This window comes from Aplysia californica, unplaced genomic scaffold, assembly GCF_000002075.1.
Source record: "Aplysia californica isolate F4 #8 unplaced genomic scaffold, AplCal3.0 scaffold00351, whole genome shotgun sequence".
Classification (NCBI taxonomy): Eukaryota; Metazoa; Mollusca; class Gastropoda; order Aplysiida; family Aplysiidae; genus Aplysia; species Aplysia californica.
The window spans coordinates 124,189-142,601 of NW_004797621.1; the positions used below are offsets into that span (position 1 = coordinate 124,189).

At 40.1% G+C, this 18,413-nt stretch overlaps 2 protein-coding genes across 2 annotated transcripts in view; one reads left to right on the top strand and one right to left on the bottom strand.

Annotated features, from left to right (window-relative positions):
- Positions 1-1,737: 1,737 nt before the first annotated feature.
- On the top strand, positions 1,738-5,770 carry LOC106012368. The gene is made up of 2 exons (XM_013085159.1): positions 1,738-2,884; positions 5,646-5,770. The coding sequence occupies exons 1-2, from the start codon at positions 1,738-1,740 to the stop codon at positions 5,768-5,770; spliced, it is 1,272 nt and encodes a 423-aa protein (XP_012940613.1).
- A 418-nt stretch (positions 5,771-6,188) lies between these two features.
- The window catches only part of LOC118478051 (kynurenine/alpha-aminoadipate aminotransferase, mitochondrial-like), a 14,883-nt gene continuing 2,658 nt past the window's right edge, over positions 6,189-18,413 (bottom strand). Inside the window, exons 2-7 of the mRNA XM_035970969.1 lie at positions 16,536-16,668; positions 15,846-15,920; positions 14,762-14,918; positions 13,395-13,501; positions 7,063-7,189; positions 6,189-6,280 (exon numbers count right to left, since the gene is read on the bottom strand). Coding sequence (XP_035826862.1) covers positions 6,189-6,280; positions 7,063-7,189; positions 13,395-13,501; positions 14,762-14,918; positions 15,846-15,920; positions 16,536-16,668 — 691 coding nt within the window. The remainder of the gene's footprint in view (positions 6,281-7,062; positions 7,190-13,394; positions 13,502-14,761; positions 14,919-15,845; positions 15,921-16,535; positions 16,669-18,413) is intronic.

Below are 18,413 nucleotides of genomic sequence, written 5' to 3' on the forward strand. Positions count from 1 at the left end.
CGCTCTACAGGACGGTAAAAACACATGCAGGTATACATAAAACATTTAAATTATATATTACTCTCATTAAAATTCAATATGAAAAGAGAAGTAAAGCTGACAAAATGTACATTCACATCAAATGCATCATTCAACCACATGCAGGAATTTAGATACAAGACTTTTGGAGTTATATATAGATACATACATACTCTAAGAGCAACACACATCTACGGTCATTCTGACAAAAGCCTTATGTTAGATGATAAAACCCACAAAACAACACTTGGTGTTATAAAGATAAGGAAATACGAAACAAAATAAAATAAAATAAATATATTTATACAGTCGAACTAACATGGAGACCTCACATCGGTGAGGGGGCTCGGTGCGTCAGAAAAGCTGTAGAGAGGAAGAGCCCGAAACAGCGACGCATTCTCTCCTGATGATCTCCATGCTAGAGTCTGGGATACGGAGCGTTCGACGGTGAGCAGTGCATACGGCTGTTTAGACTACGTACCTACCAGTAGCAGGTGTATGCTACGGACATCCTGGAAAGACAGGACGACAACCCGGAGTGACGGGTGGACATCGGGAAAGACCGAGGACGTCGGGAAAGACCGACGGTGGCAGGGGCTAACTACCCAGGTCACTGTAAATATAAGTTACGTCAACCAATAGAAAAGACATCCTCGGGATCCACCGAGAGGGGGGAGTAGAGGATGGATCCACAAGGACGGATTCAATGGACAATGACCTAAGCGTTAAAAGGACAATGCAGAAAGAGAATCAAGAGAACAGCTTTATGTGCGAGCAGTGCTACAGAAAGTTCGATACCTGGCGAGGGCTGAGAGTGCACCAGGGAAAAGTCTGTTTAAAGAAGAGAAGACAGTGCAGATCGTCAGATTGTAAGACGCGAAGCAAATCATCCCAGGATGAAAACCACAGCGGAGCGATTAGTGCTTCAGTCGACTCTCCTTTCACCCTGTCTCAGCAAGAGATGGAACAGCAAACGGAACCAGGGTTACGGAAACCCAGAATACTGTAGCCTGCTGCTAACGAGAAGGCAAAATACAAGACGTTAGAAGAAGAAGTCCAGAAGAAATTGAAAGAAGTCAAAAAGAGTTCTAACAGAGGAGATGCTAAAGAAATATTGAGTGCGTTTGCGACCATTATCTATGACTCGGCAATAAAAGAGTTTGGTATTTGTGAAGGAAAGAAAAAGACGGAGAAGAAAAGTGGATTGAGTAGAAGGCAGAGAGTACTTGCACAGCTAAGAAAACAGAAACGAGACTTGCAAAAGCAGAAAAAGTACGCACCACCAGAAGAGATAGAAGGCCTAAGAATCTTGTTTGAAGATCTTAAGAAAAAGAGCAGAGACCTACAGAGGCACGAAAGAAGGTGTACCAGGAGAAAAGAGAGAAAAAGGGAACGTGAACAATTTCTGAAGAATCCTTATGAAGCAGCAAAAAAACTGTTCACAGAGGCACGGAGTGGTAAATTGGAATGTACGAAAGAGGAACTCGATGCTTATGTTAAGCAGACGTACAGCGATTCAAGAAGAGAAGAACCGCTTCCTTATATGAGAGGCCTGAAGCGTCCAGCTGCCCCCGTCGTCAAATATTACCTGGGACCAATTAGAGAGAAAGAAGTAGATGAGTTCGTAAAAAAAGCAAGAGCAAAAAGTGCACCTGGAGGAGATGGCGTGTCTTAAAGGTGTTCAAGTATTGCGACACGCTGAGACACACCCTCTTTGAGATGCTAAGAGGCCTTTGGAAAGACAAAGAAATCGTCAAAGATTGGTGCAGAGCGGAGGGCGTGTATCTACCCAAAGAACAAAATGCAAAGGAGATAGGACAGTTCAGACCTATTTCAATCATCAACGTGACGTGCAAGATCTTTATGGGAATACTTGCAAAGAGGACTGTAGCATATTTGCAAAGTAACGGCTATGTGGATGAAACGGTACAGAAAGCCGGGTTACCAGGGATCCCAGGCTGCATCGAGCATGCTTTCACCATTTGGGACACAATCCAAGAGGCCAAGAAAAACAAGGAAAGTTTAAACGTAGTGTGGTTGGATCTGGCGAATGCCTACGGGTCTGTTCCCCATAAATTGCTGATGAAGGCAATGGATTTTTTCTACGTCCCACAAGAGGTGCAAAACATTATGAGAGAATACTATAGTAACTTCCAGATGCGATTCTCAACCGCAAATTTCACAACGGAATGGCACCGACTAGAGATTGGGATTGCAGCTGGCTGCTCTATATCGGTCATCTGGTTCATCCTGGTAATGGAGATGCTACTGAGATCTGCAGAATGTGAAGAAGAAGCAAAGGTGAGATCACCAAAGAAAGCCTTTATGGATGATGTGACCCTACTGACAAGAGATGGAGACACAATGCAAAGTGTGTTGAATCGGCTCGATAAGCTTATCACCTGGGCCAGGATGAAGTTTAAAGCTAAAAAGTCTAGAAGCCTGACTATTAACAAAGGAAAACAGAAGCAACTGAAGTTCACAATTGCAGGGGAGCAAATGCCCACAGTAAAAGAACAACCCGTGAAAAGTTTGGGTCGGTGGTACTCAGGAACTCTGTCTGATAGGAGTCAAGGCGTGGAAATCATGAAGCAGGCTGAAAATGGGCTGAAAGCAATTGACCAGACAAAGCTTCCAGGAAAGCACAAGATATGGTGTCTACAGTTTGCCCTCTACCCTCGATTGGCGTGGCCACTGACAATGTATGAAGTTGCTTTGTCAAGAGTTGAGATGATCGAAAGAAAGTGTAACAGCTACATCAGGAAGTGGCTGGGGCTACCCCGTACCATTAACACGTCATCCCTGTACAGACATAGAGGTGCGCTTCAACTACCTCTCACGTCAATTGTGGAGATCTACAAAGCAGGCAAGATTAGAACCGTTTTGATGTTGAGAGAATCAAGGGATAAGGAGATCAGTGGAAAACCTCCAGATGTCAAAACAGCCAGAAAGTGGAAGGCAGAAGTTGCAGCTAACGAGATCATCTCTGCATTGGAGCATGGGGACATTGTCGGTCCAGCGCAACCTGACAGATTAGGGCTAGGTAATGGCGACTTTAGACCTTTCAGGAAAATGTCTCAGCGAGACAGAAGAAAAGCTGCAACAAGACATATGCAAAAGATGGAGGCAGAGAGGCGAGAAATTCATCTCATTAAGTGTAGCCAGCAAGGACAAATGACCAGATGGGAAGAGCATGTAGTGGAAAGAAAAGTCGGGTGGAGTGACATCTGGAAGTGGAATACATCAAGGCTGAGCTTTCTTCTCCGGTCTACGTATGATGTTCTGCCTTCACCGGTGAACCTTGTCAGATGGAAGGTACAGGAGGACAACAAGTGTAGATGCGGTAAGCTAGGAACCATGAAGCATATTTTGTCAAACTGCAACCTAGCTCTTAACAGATACACCTGGAGACACAACGAGGTGTTGAAAGTGCTCACGAAAATGGCGACACAACAGGTGGAAGAAGGAAAATATGCCCCCAAGATACAGAAGCATGGACCCACCAAGATTGCGTTCGTTCCGCAAGGAAGCAAGGTTGCCAAAAGAAAGAAAGCGAACGAAGCCATGAAAGACCAGAGCGGAGGCACATGGGAAGTAGCTGCTGACTTAAAAGGCTTTGAGAGATTCTTCCCCATTCCAACTACGAAAAAGGCAGACATTGTGTTATGGGAGGAAAAAGACAAAGAGGTACACTTGGTAGAGCTCACGGTGCCCCACGAGGACAATATCTATGCCGCTCATGAGCGGAAAGAAAACCGTTACGAGGCACTCGTCGAACAATGTGAGGAGGCAGGATGGAAGGCAACCCATTTTCCGGTAGAGGTAGGATGCAGAGGTTTTGTAGCAACAAGCGCCCGTAAGTGGATGAGAGTGGCAGGACTTACTGCAAAAAAAAGCAACGAACTCACAAACTCCCTTCAGGAGACAGCAGAGAAAGCCAGTCAGTGGATCTGGTTGAAGCGAGAGGACTCAAGCTGAAATGAATCCTAAAGGTGGCAGCAGAGGAAAACAGTCGAACTAACATGGAGACCTCACATCGGTGAGGGGGCTCGGTGCGTCAGAAAAGCTGTAGAGAGGAAGAGCCCGAAACAGCGACGCATTCTCTCCTGATGATCTCCATGCTAGAGTCCGGGATACGGAGCGTTCGACGGTGAGCAGTGCATACGGCTGTTTAGACTACGTTATGCCAGGTGACAGAAGAAAAAAAATGCCTGCCACTGAAACTCCAATAACTCAAGTAATCATTACACATTTAATTCAGAACTGTGGTATCTTAACGTATTGTATTTTAATTCTGACGACAGGATGTGGGAAAGTTTAAAATATATTGCACCAAACATCTTAAAATGGCAGCGTTTTTTTTAAAGTACCATTATTAATTTTATTAAAAATCAGCACATGATACGAAATATTTGTAACTCATGGTCAGTTAGATGATATTCCTCGGCACTTTTGCATCAGTTATTCAAAGTCAAAATTGTCTACGTTAACTTTTCCCACCACAGTTTGAGTAAAACTTTTAATCAAGGGATAAATTTAAACATTGTGCTCAACACGTTTTCATTTTAATAGTAAACATTCATGTACTTATGTTAGAAAGTTGCGAATCCCTTACACGCACAAGTACTGGTTGACGTAGCGACTTTGATTTACAATGTTCTTTTACTCCTCGTCAATTGTTTGAGGGTGTTAGTGGTTTCATCATCATCCGGTGCCGACTGGGGTGGGAGATCATGGACCTCCATTACGCTATATCCTGAGTTGCAGCGATGGTGTCTGTTGTTCTTGCTGCTCCTAGCCGTGTTGTCATCTTGCCCAGTATCTTTTCCCTCTGTCTGCCTCTGCCTCCCTTTCCATCACACTTGCCTGTTGTTACAATATTCTCCAATGCTTCTTTCCCCATTTTTGTGTCGAAAGAAATTTGCCTGTCGCTTTCGTATATTCGTCATAAGCTGTCGTCTGCAATTTGCTTCTACTTCTACCAAGAAAGAAATCCAATGAGTTCAAGCACGGGCTGTGATGAGCCAATTCGCAAAATACTCGTTTTGCGGCCCATGAGTCGGTCACGGAAATGACCATAGGTGTCACGACTTGATAGAGTCAGGCGCTCGTTAATTTTTTGGATATAGGGTTATTGATATAATTTTAAAGCTTGTTCATTTGTCTTCCTTTTGATGGAAAAAAATTCATCTATGTTGAATAGAAGTTGAAGTACTTGCCATTGAAGGAGGCCAGGGTCGCCTTGTTTCAGAGGTACAATTAGCGAGAAAATGGCCGTCAAAGTCAGGTAAATCCAATAGCTAAAGAGTAATTGAAAACTGAAAAATGACATATTTTATGCCTATAATCAAGGTTTATTAGTAAAATTCTTATGGAAATGTGTTTTCATATGGGAATAAAAGAAGTTAAGTGAAAAAATAAAAATTCAATAAAAATGTTCAAACTCGTAGAAAAATGCCCGTTTCTGAGATTTCGTTATTTTGCCGAGCGCCTGATTTCTCCACGCTGCCTCACATTCACATAGATATACTTCAGGGAAACATTCGCTGTATACGGTGTGGCCGCGTCCTGCTGAGGTAAGGCTACTTCCTATAGCTTTCTCCTCCTTAGACCTTTCCAGTCTCAAGATCAGAGTGGACAAATGGTGGCGCGGCTGCTGAGTGCCACACAGGCTGATACAGGATGTGCACTTCTCTGCATAGAGTGGATGCTCATGGACATGCAGTATCTGATCAGGGTACAGAGTTCTTAGAATTGATTTTTTTCCATCGAAATTTACCGGTGTTTCATCCGAAAACCGTATTAACCCTATCTCGCCGTACGTCGTGTTTTACTATCGTATCCCTACGACTTGGGGAAGTCTGTGCCACCACTTTCAAGGAGGAAGTTTACTCGTTAATCCGATCCATACGCTTTGCATAGCAGTCTGTAAAACGATTTTTTGAGAAATACTAAAAGTTTCAAAGAGATCTTCGAACTAGAAGTAGTCTAAAATAAGAAGAATACAACCCCGGGGGTACAACATGATCCCAGGGCATACGGATAGAGTTAAATTTAATTTCGTTCCCGCAGTCAACATTTCTTTCAAATTCCTGAACGAATAACTGGCACACGTTAACACTTATTGCGATGTCATTACTGTTCAGTTTCTGTTTTACTGCAATATGATACTAATGGTGACTGAGATCACATTGTTGCAATATCTTTCGAGCTGACTCACGCTTCAGGTCCCCTCTCTGCCGAGTCAGCTGTCTCACTGATACTTCAGGATGACATTCAGAGAGATCCATTACCTGCTAATGGTCCTTTCGGTCCTCATAAATTTGGCGTCTCCCAGAAAGCGTTCACTAACATGAAATTTGCACACGACTTTGTGTCCGAAACGGTGGTCTTTACGACTTGTTATTTTAAAAAAAAGATACTTTCATGAAAGTAAAATTACTTAGGAAATATAGACAGGCATGTTTTTGCGGTCACCCTGAACTATTCATCCTGCACTAGAAGAAATCGGCAGTCTGCTTTTATTAGCCTTTGCGACACAAATGAGTCCATACCACCGAGACTCTCATGAATTTGGAACATAATAATAATATCATGACATCAAGGTGGTCAAGATCTGAAGGGAAGAAAGCAGTATTTTAGCAATCTACTTCCTCAGTGTCTACCTCCCAAGCAAAACTGTATTCATACATATTATTGTTCTTGTGACGGTTTCATATTGCATCACATTATAAAAAAGATTAAATCTTGTAAAGAAGATCACTAACACAACCTCTTTGCTTGCCTGCCTGCGGGAAAACGAATTTATTGCTTTTCTTTTACAATAAGATCTTGAATTCAAAACGAGACAATATGCAACGTGTCAAGAAGGGCAAATAATCGTGATATCAAAGAATCGTTATTGCAACATTTGCAACATAGTTCATTCCCATTTTTACAATTCATAACAGTATTCATTCATTACAGTTCTCAAAGCTCAAAAGGCCATAAAACAAAGCTCCTACGTTATCCCTATCATCATCGCTTCAATTCTCTTGCAAGTACCTTTGAGATGTTTCTGTGCCACTTGTTCCACGAACATGGCTTTCTTCCTGTACAGCTCTGCCACAGCCGTCACTTTTTCCTGGAATGTCTCATAACCCCAGTGGTTTAACACGTTGTAAATGACCACCTGAGGAAATAAAAGTGGAACAAAGATAAGATAATATTAATATAAGGTAGTCGTTGCATACACGATTTCAACTTGAAGAGGTAGTTTTCAGATTGTGAAAAAGCTTTAATTTATAAAGTAAAACTAGAATAAAATTGGTGCTTGAGGCATGATAAAGAAAAATAGATACAGTAGAAAATAATAATACAAAAGCAACTATCCAACAAAAGGGTCTAAAAACAGTTTAGAAAATAGAGTTGATAAATTTCAAGGCGTTTTTTCCTGTCAGGGTGGGTCGAGAAAAAGGCAAAAAAAAAAGAGAAAATCTAAACAAAAATAATCAAAGCAAACGGCAACAACAAAGCAAACAATACCATCATAACAGACAGCAATAAGAACAACACAAACATATACAAAAAACAAACAAACATAATAATGATATAGTCAGTAGAATTCAGATCATACTCACCGTCGCCACGACTTGATTGTCTGGCGAAATCAATTTTAGTTTTAGTGTTCTTAAGAATGAGGTAAGGGAAAGGAATAAAGAAAAATAACACGCTTTACCTGGGCGAACTGGTTGGTATGCACTGAGCTCAAAAGCTTATTTATGGCCATCTTCTGGAGTAGTTCTTTTGGTCCTGTCATCCAACCCAGGCGGTACCTGTGTGTGAAAGGGTTCTTGTTTGTTTGAGTAATAATAATAATAATAATAATAATAATAATAATAATAATAATAATAATAATAATAATAAAATAATAATAATGATAATAATAATAATAATAATAATAATAATAATAATAATAATAATAATAATAATAATAATAATAATGATAATAATGACACTTATATAGCGCTCAACCAGGAGCAAAGTACACATGCTTTGAGCACTTTACAATACAGTACAACATACAACAGTAACATAATACGTTGTGTTCTGACTAAAAGAAAATTACTCCAAATATTCATCTTATTAATTTAAAAAGAGAAACGACTTCAGCTGACATTTGAATAATATTAGTAGAAGCACATCAACAGAATAATAGTCATTTAGTGCTGGGAAAAAGTAAAATAGAAAGACAGACAGAAACAACAAGGGGAAAGCAAAAAAAAGTAGGACCTACAAGTGGCGCCCTCCAACCACCTGCTGTAAGGTTTCGAACAGACAAATTGGTGATTTGTTCACTTGTTTTTTTTTAAAAGATAAATATATGAATTCAACTTTATTGATCCATTTGGGAACTTTGTTTGCCAACGGCGCATATAGTTACATAAATACATAAATACATTGATAAATAAATGTATCAAAGTCACCAGAAGAGACCGCATAAGAAACGAAACCATACGTCTACTAACTGGAATACCACCAGTAATAAAATTCATAAAGCGTCAAAGAGTCAAATGGTTTGGACATCATATCAGAATGTCCCAGAAACAACTAGCGGCTAGAGCTTACAACACCCGAGAATCCGACTATAAATCAAGAGGAAGACCAAGTAAGATCTGGCTGAATGGAGTTAAAAAGGTCCTGGAACACCATAACATATCTATCTCCGGCGCTACACACCTAGCACTGGACCAAAGCTCTCACCTTCCCCAGGGGCGGCTCGGGGGGCTAAAAAGTGGGCGTGCACAATAATAATTAAGCTATCGCAAGCTGAAGATAGTCAAGGGCATAGTAAATGAGACGGTGTATAATTCTAGGATCTTTGGGTTGGTGAGGGAGGGCCTCGTGTTTTTATTTTCATTCTTTTTACTTGTCTCTTTGATTTCTAGTACTAAATTTCTTTGTTAGCTAAACATCAGTTTCGTTCATCCTGTATTGGAACTGCACACTCAAGTACATGTAATAACTTTCAACACTCCACTACAAAACCATTCAAAGGCACAACTCATAGAGCAGTCACGTTCACCTTCCTCAGGTTCATGGTCACAGAGTCACTTAAAATAGTGGCAAGACAAACAATGAACCAATCACAATTCACTTGAGCACTCTGCTGGATTGCTCCGGGGCTCACATAATATTGGCAAAGAATAGCGTAGGGTCTATCGTGTTTATTTTTAGACTGCCTACTGTGGGCTATGTTTCGGCATTATTCGGCCGGAGCACATTTGAGATGTGCCGGCTTATTAATATTAATGGTACCACCAAACTGGCTACGAGTGTCGTCATCGCTTGGGTTATCCCCAAGAGTGATTTATAGGTCAGGTTACACTGTTGAATATCCTTTTCTGTTTAGCAAAAGCGCGTGAACTTTGGCATGGCATAGTAGATGTTTAACGTTGCTACAGACATAGAAATGACAGTTATGGCGCCAGTGATTACCTTGTTTTGATAAACTATTTGGCTAGTGTTTGTTTCTGGCTTCTTTTATTTGATTATTGTTTGTGTTTTATGTGATAGAACATTAAAAATGTTTGGGCTGCACTGCACGACAGTGTTCTATGGACGAACCGCACCTGACCTTCCCTCGACATCCTAAGGATACCAGAGGAAGGGAAAATAACAATAATAAAATAAAATAATAGATCAATGTGTAAATACATGAATACACCATCACAAGTAAAGACAATCCCCTGGTCAGTGCTGGTCGCCATTGTCCAGTGTCTGTTTTTGAGCTAGGGTTATCGTGTCGTGTTCGAGGGCACACATTGATGAACACGATAAGATAAGATAAGATAAGACAAAAATTGTCACTGACATTGTCATTATCATTGTCATAAGATAAGATAGGACAAGATAAAATACGATATGATAAGATAAGATAAAAATTGTCATTGTCATTGACATTGTCATTATCATTGTCATAAGATAAATAAGACATGATAAGATAAGATAAGATAAGATAAAGTAAAATAAGATTTATTGATCCACGAAGAAGGCTCAGGGTGGATATAAATCAGAACGATATCAAACAAGAGAAACACCCTCATCTGAACTGGTAATAGGTTTTATCACTGAGTGATACCCTCTAGGACAAGATACTTATACTAGATAACAACAACAAAATACAGTGAATTTTTTTCCGCTTCTTCGTTTGAGAGGTTGTTGAAGAGATCACAAGGCAGCAGAGTCTAAGGTCTCTCTCTCTCTCTCTCTCTCTCTCTCTCTCTCTCTCTCTCTCTCTTTCTTCTGGCGCTGTGGCGTCATAAACGGTCAGCGATGCTGACAGCACGCAGAAACTCAACAGTCGCTCGGGGGTCCTTGAAAAGTGCTGAAAGTGGGTTACTGAAATGTCCCAGCAGACGAGTTCTGGGGCGATAGTAGGCGGGACATCTCAGGAACACCTAAGGTATACCGCAAATCCCAGATATTTCACTCGAAGATTATTGGGAGAAAGATGCAGTATTCACAAAAATAACACCGGTAACAGCATTTTTTTCCTTTGCCGTTCTACGCTTGTGCAGATGTTGTCTCACCAATGAGGGTCTATGGTATACACATAAAAAACAAACAAACAAAACAGAACACACACACACACACACACACACACACACACACACACACACACACACACACTTGCCTTGCTTTTTAATTAAATATCCATTTATTATGAATAGAACTCAAGATATATGCGATTGAAGGAAAGGAGGTCGCCTGGTTTCAGTGGTGAAATTAGCGAGAAAATGGCCGCCACAGTTTGGTAACTCCAATAAATAGTTCAAGAGTCTTTGAAAACTGGAAAATGACATATTTTGTGCCTTTAACTAATGTTTGTCCAGAAAATGTCACACGGTAATGTGTTTTTATTGATATAATAGAGATTAAGCCAAAAAAAAAAAATCGATAAAAATTTCCTAACGGGAGGAAATGCTTTTTCCTCCGATTTCGTTATTTTGACGAACGCCTGATTTCAACACGCTACCTCAAATATATAGAAAGTCAAGCCAGTTCCGAATGGATGGCTCACATTTACTACCCCAGAACAAACATTCAATTATCAGGAGGCTGATTAAATGTGGCTAGTCTAGTACTCCCCCCCCCCCCCATTTTTCCCCTTTCATGGTTTGTTAATTTAATTTGTCTTTTTGCAAAGTTTGAGGGGGTATGTACGACTCTATACAAAGCTGAACGTATTATTGGAGCCGTTTAACGAATAATTACCTCGTTTTACGATTACTTGGCTCAGACCAGAGACTCGTTGCACATTCTTTACACTTTTTCTCAGTCCGCCCAGAGTTGTTTAAAGGTGTGGTGTCAGGTTCCATTATCGACTGTTATAGAGAGACGCTTATGCGTTCGTAATGACTCACATACAAAGAATAATACATGTGTCACGACGTGGTGGAATCAGGTGCTCGTCAATTTTTGGACATACAGGGTTATTTGTATCATCTTAAAGCTTGTTCATTTGCCTTCCTTTGGGTGCAAAAAATATCCATTTATATTGAATAGAAGTGTGATTAAAAAAGGAATGGTCACCTTGTTTCAGATGTAAAATTATCAAGATAATGGCCGCCAAAGTTTGGTAACTTCCATAGCTTGAGAGTCATTGAAAAATGGAAATTTACTTTTTTTGGTCCATTAATCAACGGTTTAAAAAAAAGTAAAGTCCATACAAAAAGGTATATGTAAATGGACATAAAAAAGGTGTGAGTCAAAAACAAAAAATTCTAAAGTAATTCCCGACCCCGGCGGAAAAAGGCTGTTTTCTTAAATTTTTTTATTTTGACGAGCGCCTGATTCCACCACGATGCCTCACATATGCAATCGTTTCCGGAAGAGCAGCTATTTCGTCGCGTATCTAGACCTACGTCTTTCCGTTAGGGCTTAGTTTCATCACCCAGCTCACTTTCTGAATGACCTGGTTTGTATCGACGACACATCCTTCAGCAATGCAAGACACAGGGCCCTGAGACAGGAAACACACACACACACACACACACACACACACACACACACACACATACACACACACACACACACACACACACACACATCCTTCAGCACCACAAGACACCCAGGGCCCTGAGACAGGAAACGTGGCCTACCCAACTGACACTACAAGAGAAGCTATACGGGCCGACAGATGAACTGAGGAGGACGGCCCAATTTATGGCAGATACCAGACTTAAGTATGATGCGATCGAGAAGAAGAAGAAGAAGTGTCGACGATTACTCTGTTATGGAGACCGTAATATTACATTATACTTTACAAGATGGGTCACTCTCGTAACTGAAAACCGAAAAAAAAAATTCTCATTCTTTTCGGCAACGGTGCCAATATTCAAGCTATCTTAAAGCTGAAGACAACATTTTTCGGAAGTGACCTATCTTGTGTAAAATGCTTGATGTTGGCCTACCCAGGTCCAAAAACTTTGGAGAAAGAATCGAAGCGTACGACTCGGCCATCCATGTCAATGGACTGGAAGCTTGGGTTTCGTTTCTGAAATATAGCGCGAAGATACATGTATTTAGAAGGTCACAATCACATCGGTAGATAGATAGATAGATAGATAGATAGATAGATAGATAGATAGATAGATAGATAGATAGATAGATAGATAGATAGATAGATAGATAGACTGATAGAGATAGAAAGAGAGAGATAGAAAGAGAGACTGAGAGAGAGATAAAGAGAGAGATAAAGATAAAGACCAAGAGAGATCGAGAGAGACAAAGATAGAGAAATAAAGTAAGAGAGAGAGAGATAGAGAGAGAGAGAAAGATAGATAGATAGATAGATAGATAGATAGATAGATAGATAGAGAGAGAGAGAGAGAGAGAGAGAGAGAGAGAGAGAGAGAGAGAGAGAGAGAGAGAGAGAGAGAGGGGGGGGGGGTGCATGAGCGAGCCGTAGAGAGAAAGCAGAGAGAGAATGAAATAGATTAAGAACGAGGTAAAGAAAGATATTTAAATACATATTGTACTGAGAGAGAGAGAGAGAGAGAGAGAGAGAGAGAGAGAGAGAGAGAGAGAGAGAGAGAGAGAGAGAGTATGAGTGTGGGAGAACAGAAAAGGGGTAGAGTTAGAGATGGAAAGAGAGAAATAGAGAGCTAGAGAAATAGAGAGAAAGAAAGAGAGAGAGATAAAGAGAAAGAAAGAAAGAAAGTTAGATGGATAGAAAGAAAGAAAGATAGATAGATATATAGATAGATAAATAGAAAGAAAGATAGATCAATGGTAGACCCTCTGAAAGGAAAGTGTTTAGACTCGTTTGAAGTGGAACCACCGACCAACATTTTTAGTATTAGTTTTAGTAGAGATTTTACTACATGGCTCACCTGACCAAACTGTAAGAAGTAATAGGCGCCGTCCTCAAGAATGAGAATGTTGTACTTCCTGCACACAGAGTAAATGTCCACCATACGCTGCTCACTCCAGTTGTACCCTGAAAATAAGTGACTGTTCATGTTTTATTTTGTCTGTTTGTTTTTTAGCCCCAGGTAAACAATGTTAAATTCAGAGCTTTTTGGAGACTGGTTGGCTGGCTGGCTGGCTCGGCTTTGCTTTTAGTTTCTTTTATGGTTTTTTTTTTTTTTTTTGGGTAAGTGTTTTACGACGCTCCCGACTGCTTAAGAGCATATGAGCGCGCGGAACACACCTAATATTTTCGGTTGGTAGGAAATTTTGAATTTCGCCCGGGTTGCGGGCGAAGCCTACTCTCATCGATTTTAGACCACCAAGGGATCTTTAACGTGCGCAACTTGCACACGGGTCCTCCGAGATTTTTCGCCCTTGTCCGAGAAGGCTAGGTGTACGAGTACATATTTCCTACCAGAATATCAGTGGTGTAGCTGAAAGACAGCAGTAAGAAGGAGCCAAGGAGTAACAGTAGAAAGGCTGGAGAAAGAGTCGGGAGCCCAAAGGAGGGGGCAAAAGAGGTGAGGGGGTGGGGGCAGAAAGAATAGACGAAAGCAGACGACAGAACATTGCTAGAGAGCAGAAAAGGAGGTGAAAGGAGACAATACATTTTAGGGAAGCAAATTTTTCGTTCGCCTCACGGATTCGAACCCAGGACCTTTGAACGAGAGGCCAACACCTTAACCTCTAGGCCACGAGAGCCCCCTTTGCTTGTTAGGGTTTACCCGGGCTAGGTTATACACCGAAAGCAACGCAAAAAACTCCAAACAACAACGATCGAGATTATCCAGGACAACCATTCATTGTCGAGGAGAAAACTATTTTTCTTAGACAGTTCAACGTTTTGGACAGTGTTATTGTGATGCGATGAAAAGCGCTTGGTGGGAAGTGGGAAGTGGTCCTTTGTACAGGTGATTGTCTTGGACTTGTGATTGTCTTGGACTTGTAATTGTCTTAGACTCGTGATTGTCCTGGACTTGTGATTGTCTTGGACTTGTGATTGTCTTGGACTTGTGATTGTCTTGGACTTGTGATTGTCTTGGACAGTTGATAGTTAAGGCGTGGCAATTTCGACAGTTCTTAAAAATGAGTTGATGGGCCTACGGAAATTTAAATAAAACAAAAAATTGAACCCCCCCCCCCCCCACCCAACCCCCCCCTCCCCCAAAACCCCCATAAAAAAACCCCAAAAACCCCCCACCAGCAAAACAAAATAAAACAAACAAACAATACAACCCAAAATGAAACAAAAGCAAAAGATGTATCATGACAGCAGGCACCATCTCACCTGTGGGGTTGTTCCCAGCTGTGATGACGTAGACGGCCTTGGGCAGGGGTCTGCCTGGGTGTGTCTGTGGCCAGGTGGACAGAAGTTGCTCAAGGTGTCCAGGTATGATACCCTGGTCGTCATGGGCTACGCCCACTTCTGTGCCATATAGCTGGACCTGGGGGTGAGTACATGGTTGGATGGATGGATGGGTGGATGGATGGATGGGTAGATGGATGGATGGGTGAATGGATGGATGGATAGGTGGATGGATGGATGGATGGGAGGATGGATGGATGAATAGATGAATTGATGGATGGATGGATGGATGGATGAATGGATGGTTGGATGGATGGATGGAGGAATGGATGGATGGATGGTTGGATGGATGGTTGGATGGTTAGATGGATTGATGTATGGATTGATTGATGGATGAATGGATGGTTGGATGGATGGATGGAGGAATGGATGGATGGATGATTAGATGGATGATTGGATGGTTAGATGGATTGATGGATGGGTGGATTGAGGGATGGATGGATGGGTGGATGGATGGAAGAATGGATGAATGGACAGATAGATAGACATATTATAGAAAGACAGACAAATAAAAGACAGACAAACAGATTCATGCAAATAGATAGATAGATAGATAGATAGATAAATGGACAGATAAATAGAAAGATAAACAGAACCAGATAGATAATGCAAACTGTTAATATGATTATAATTATTATAATTATTTTTATCATCATCATTATTATTATTATTATTATTATTTTTTTAAAATATTATTATTATTTCTGTAGTTATTATTGCTGTATTATTATTATTATTATTATTATTATTTTTATTATTATTATTATTATTAGTATTAGTAGTAGTAGTAGTATCAATTCTATTGTTAATATTGCTGTATTATTATTATTATTATTATAGTTATTTTTATTATTAAGCTATTATCATTATTATTATTAGGCTATTATTATTATTATTATTATTATTATTATTATTATTATTATTATTATTATTATTATTATTATCATTATTAGTATTATCAATATCATCATTATCATCAAAGTCCCAGAAACAGCTGATAACTTACCGCAGTTGTGACGTTGCCAAAGACCTCTGTCTCTAGGATGACACTGTCGTCTTCATTCATTAAGCAATGAAGAGCCTGTAAGTAGGAGCAACATTGGAAATCATTCGGGAAAAAGAGAAATTTTATTTTGAAAAAGAATTGATTTTGGTAATTTTCTGCACCATCTCTATTTAACCTCTACCATTTTCTCTACCTCTTTTCTGTTTCTATCCTGTCTGTCTGTCTGTCTGTCTGTCTGTCTGTCTGTCTGTCTGTCTGTCTGTCTCTCTCTCTCTCTCTCTCTCTCTCTCTCTCAGCAACAACAGCAACAACAACAATAACAACAGCAACAACAACAACAGCAACAACAATAACAGCAACAATAACAACAACAATAACAACAGCAACAACAACAACAACAACAGCAACAACAATAACAGCAACAATAACAACAACAATAACAACAACAATAACAACAGCAACAACAGCAACAACAACAACGATTGGAAAGAGCTTCAGTTTAGTTTTAGTAGAGGTTTTACGGCGCTCGCAACTGCATAAGATCATATGAGCGCCAGAAGCTTAGAGGTGTTATAAGAGAGCAACAAACATAAAAAAGAAGAAGGGGAGATAAGGACGATGGATGTTTGATAGGAAAGAAGGAGAAAACCACAACAGAGCACCGGCCAACCACCCACGGAAAGAGCTTACATTACGTAGCCCGTCAAAAGCCCCGGAGGTAATGATGAGATCAAACTGCATGGGGTGGTCAGGTATGGTGAGGAGGCGTGGTCGGTGCTCGTCCTTCTGTAGTTGGAGCAGCCACTCATTGAGAGGACCATACCTGGACACGATCAGAAATAAATAAAATAATGAAATAAATAAATAAATTGCACTTTTATTGATCCCTTTGTTTTTGTTTCAGTAAATGTTTACGGCACATGCAACACAATAAGGTCGATTAAGTGCCGAAGATTAGAGGTGTTACAAGAGAGTAACAAACACAGAAAAGAATAAGGGGAGATAAAGACGATAGATGTTTGATAGGAAAGAAAAAGCAAACCCCACCAGAGCACCCGACAACCACCGACTTATTGATCCCTGAAGAGCAATTTGGTTTACAATGGCATAAGGATCCCCAATGCCGTTTCTGTGGTCGTCGAGACATTCCAAACGTCTGTTTTTGTTGTTGACTTTTAATGGGGAGAACTATCCGTTTCTTTCCGTCTCCCAATTTGTGGCACGGCGTGATGGATTCAGGCGCTCGTTAGTTTTTGAACATGTGCAGTTACTAGTATAATTTAACAACCTGTTCATTTGCCTTGCTTTCGGAGAAAAATAATACTCAGATATCATGAATAGACGTCGATATATTTGTGATTGAAGAAGGAGATTAAATTAAAGAGAAAATGGCTGCCAATGTTTGGTAGCTTCAATATATGAAGAGTCTTTGAGAACTGAAAATTACAGTTTTTGTGCCTTTAAACAAGGTTCTTCAGTAAAATTCGAATGAAAATGTTTTCATAATAATATGAACATAAAAGGTGTTCAGCCAAAAAAAAAAATCCCGAAATTATTTTAAAAAGTATCAAACTGGAGGAAAAATGACGATATCTTTATTTTCATTATTTTGCCGAGCGCCAGATTTCACCATGAGGCCTCACATTTTCAGTTTAGCATTTCGTCGTACCAGCTTTCGTCCCGCCCGTTTTCGTCCAACATTTACTCGAATTCACTTTCTTCACTTGTCTTGGCGCGCTAGAATAGGCTAACACAAACAAGGTCACCTTAGCAGAGACTATGCCCACCATTTCGGAACTTCACGGTGACATTAAAGATGGTTCCAATAGGGAACGGGATAGAGGGTGCCCACATACCTCGTGACTCATCAGAGCAGAGGAAGATAGGACTAACGCTATCATTATATAAAAATAACAACTAACAGAAGCAGGTCTTCTTAATAATTATATACATAAACTCCACCCCGCATCATCAGTTAACATCACCACCACCGTCATTTCTAAAATTATCATTGCTCTCAGATCCTTCACAAACATCTATAATTATCTTAAACATCTATATGGTGTAACAGTTATATGTTATAACAATTATGTACGTAATACATTATTGGGCACTATCATACGCACGGTTTTCTATTAATCAGATGGCGTCAATATCATAGAAATGGGCAAGGGACCCAAACAAAAAAAAAGACTCGACTACTTAAAGGTTACTGCAATTGCCACTCCTACTGCCAAAATGCTTTTATGATGGGTGGAGAAAATTCATTGTCGACTACAATCACATAAATAGCGTGTGGGAGTAGGTTTTCCTGCTGGATGAAAAATGTGTGTTACAAGTTTGCAGAATTATGACAAAACGGTTTCGATAAATATCTTAGAGAAAATATTTGGTAAAAAAAAATATTGTTCAAAATGTTTTCTGAAAACAGGGTAAAACTTTGTAGATCGTTCATAGTCAGTCAGCCACTCTCTCGTGAGATGATATGCTGACATTTCCAGTGAACAGAAGGGATACAGTCTTTTATTTAGTGTAATAAGCCCATCTTTTTTGTTTTTCTTTGCTAGT

What these genes read in the sequence shown, in the direction of transcription:
- LOC106012368 (XM_013085159.1), top strand. Translation starts at nt 1,738, where the DNA reads ATGCTAAGAGGCCTTTGGAAAGACAAAGAAATCGTCAAAGATTGGTGC. An exon ending in TGTGGAGATCTACAAAGCAG is followed by an intron (nt 2,885 to 5,645) that starts GCAAGATTAGAA and finishes TCCAGTCTCAAG; the next exon opens with ATCAGAGTGGACAAATGGTG.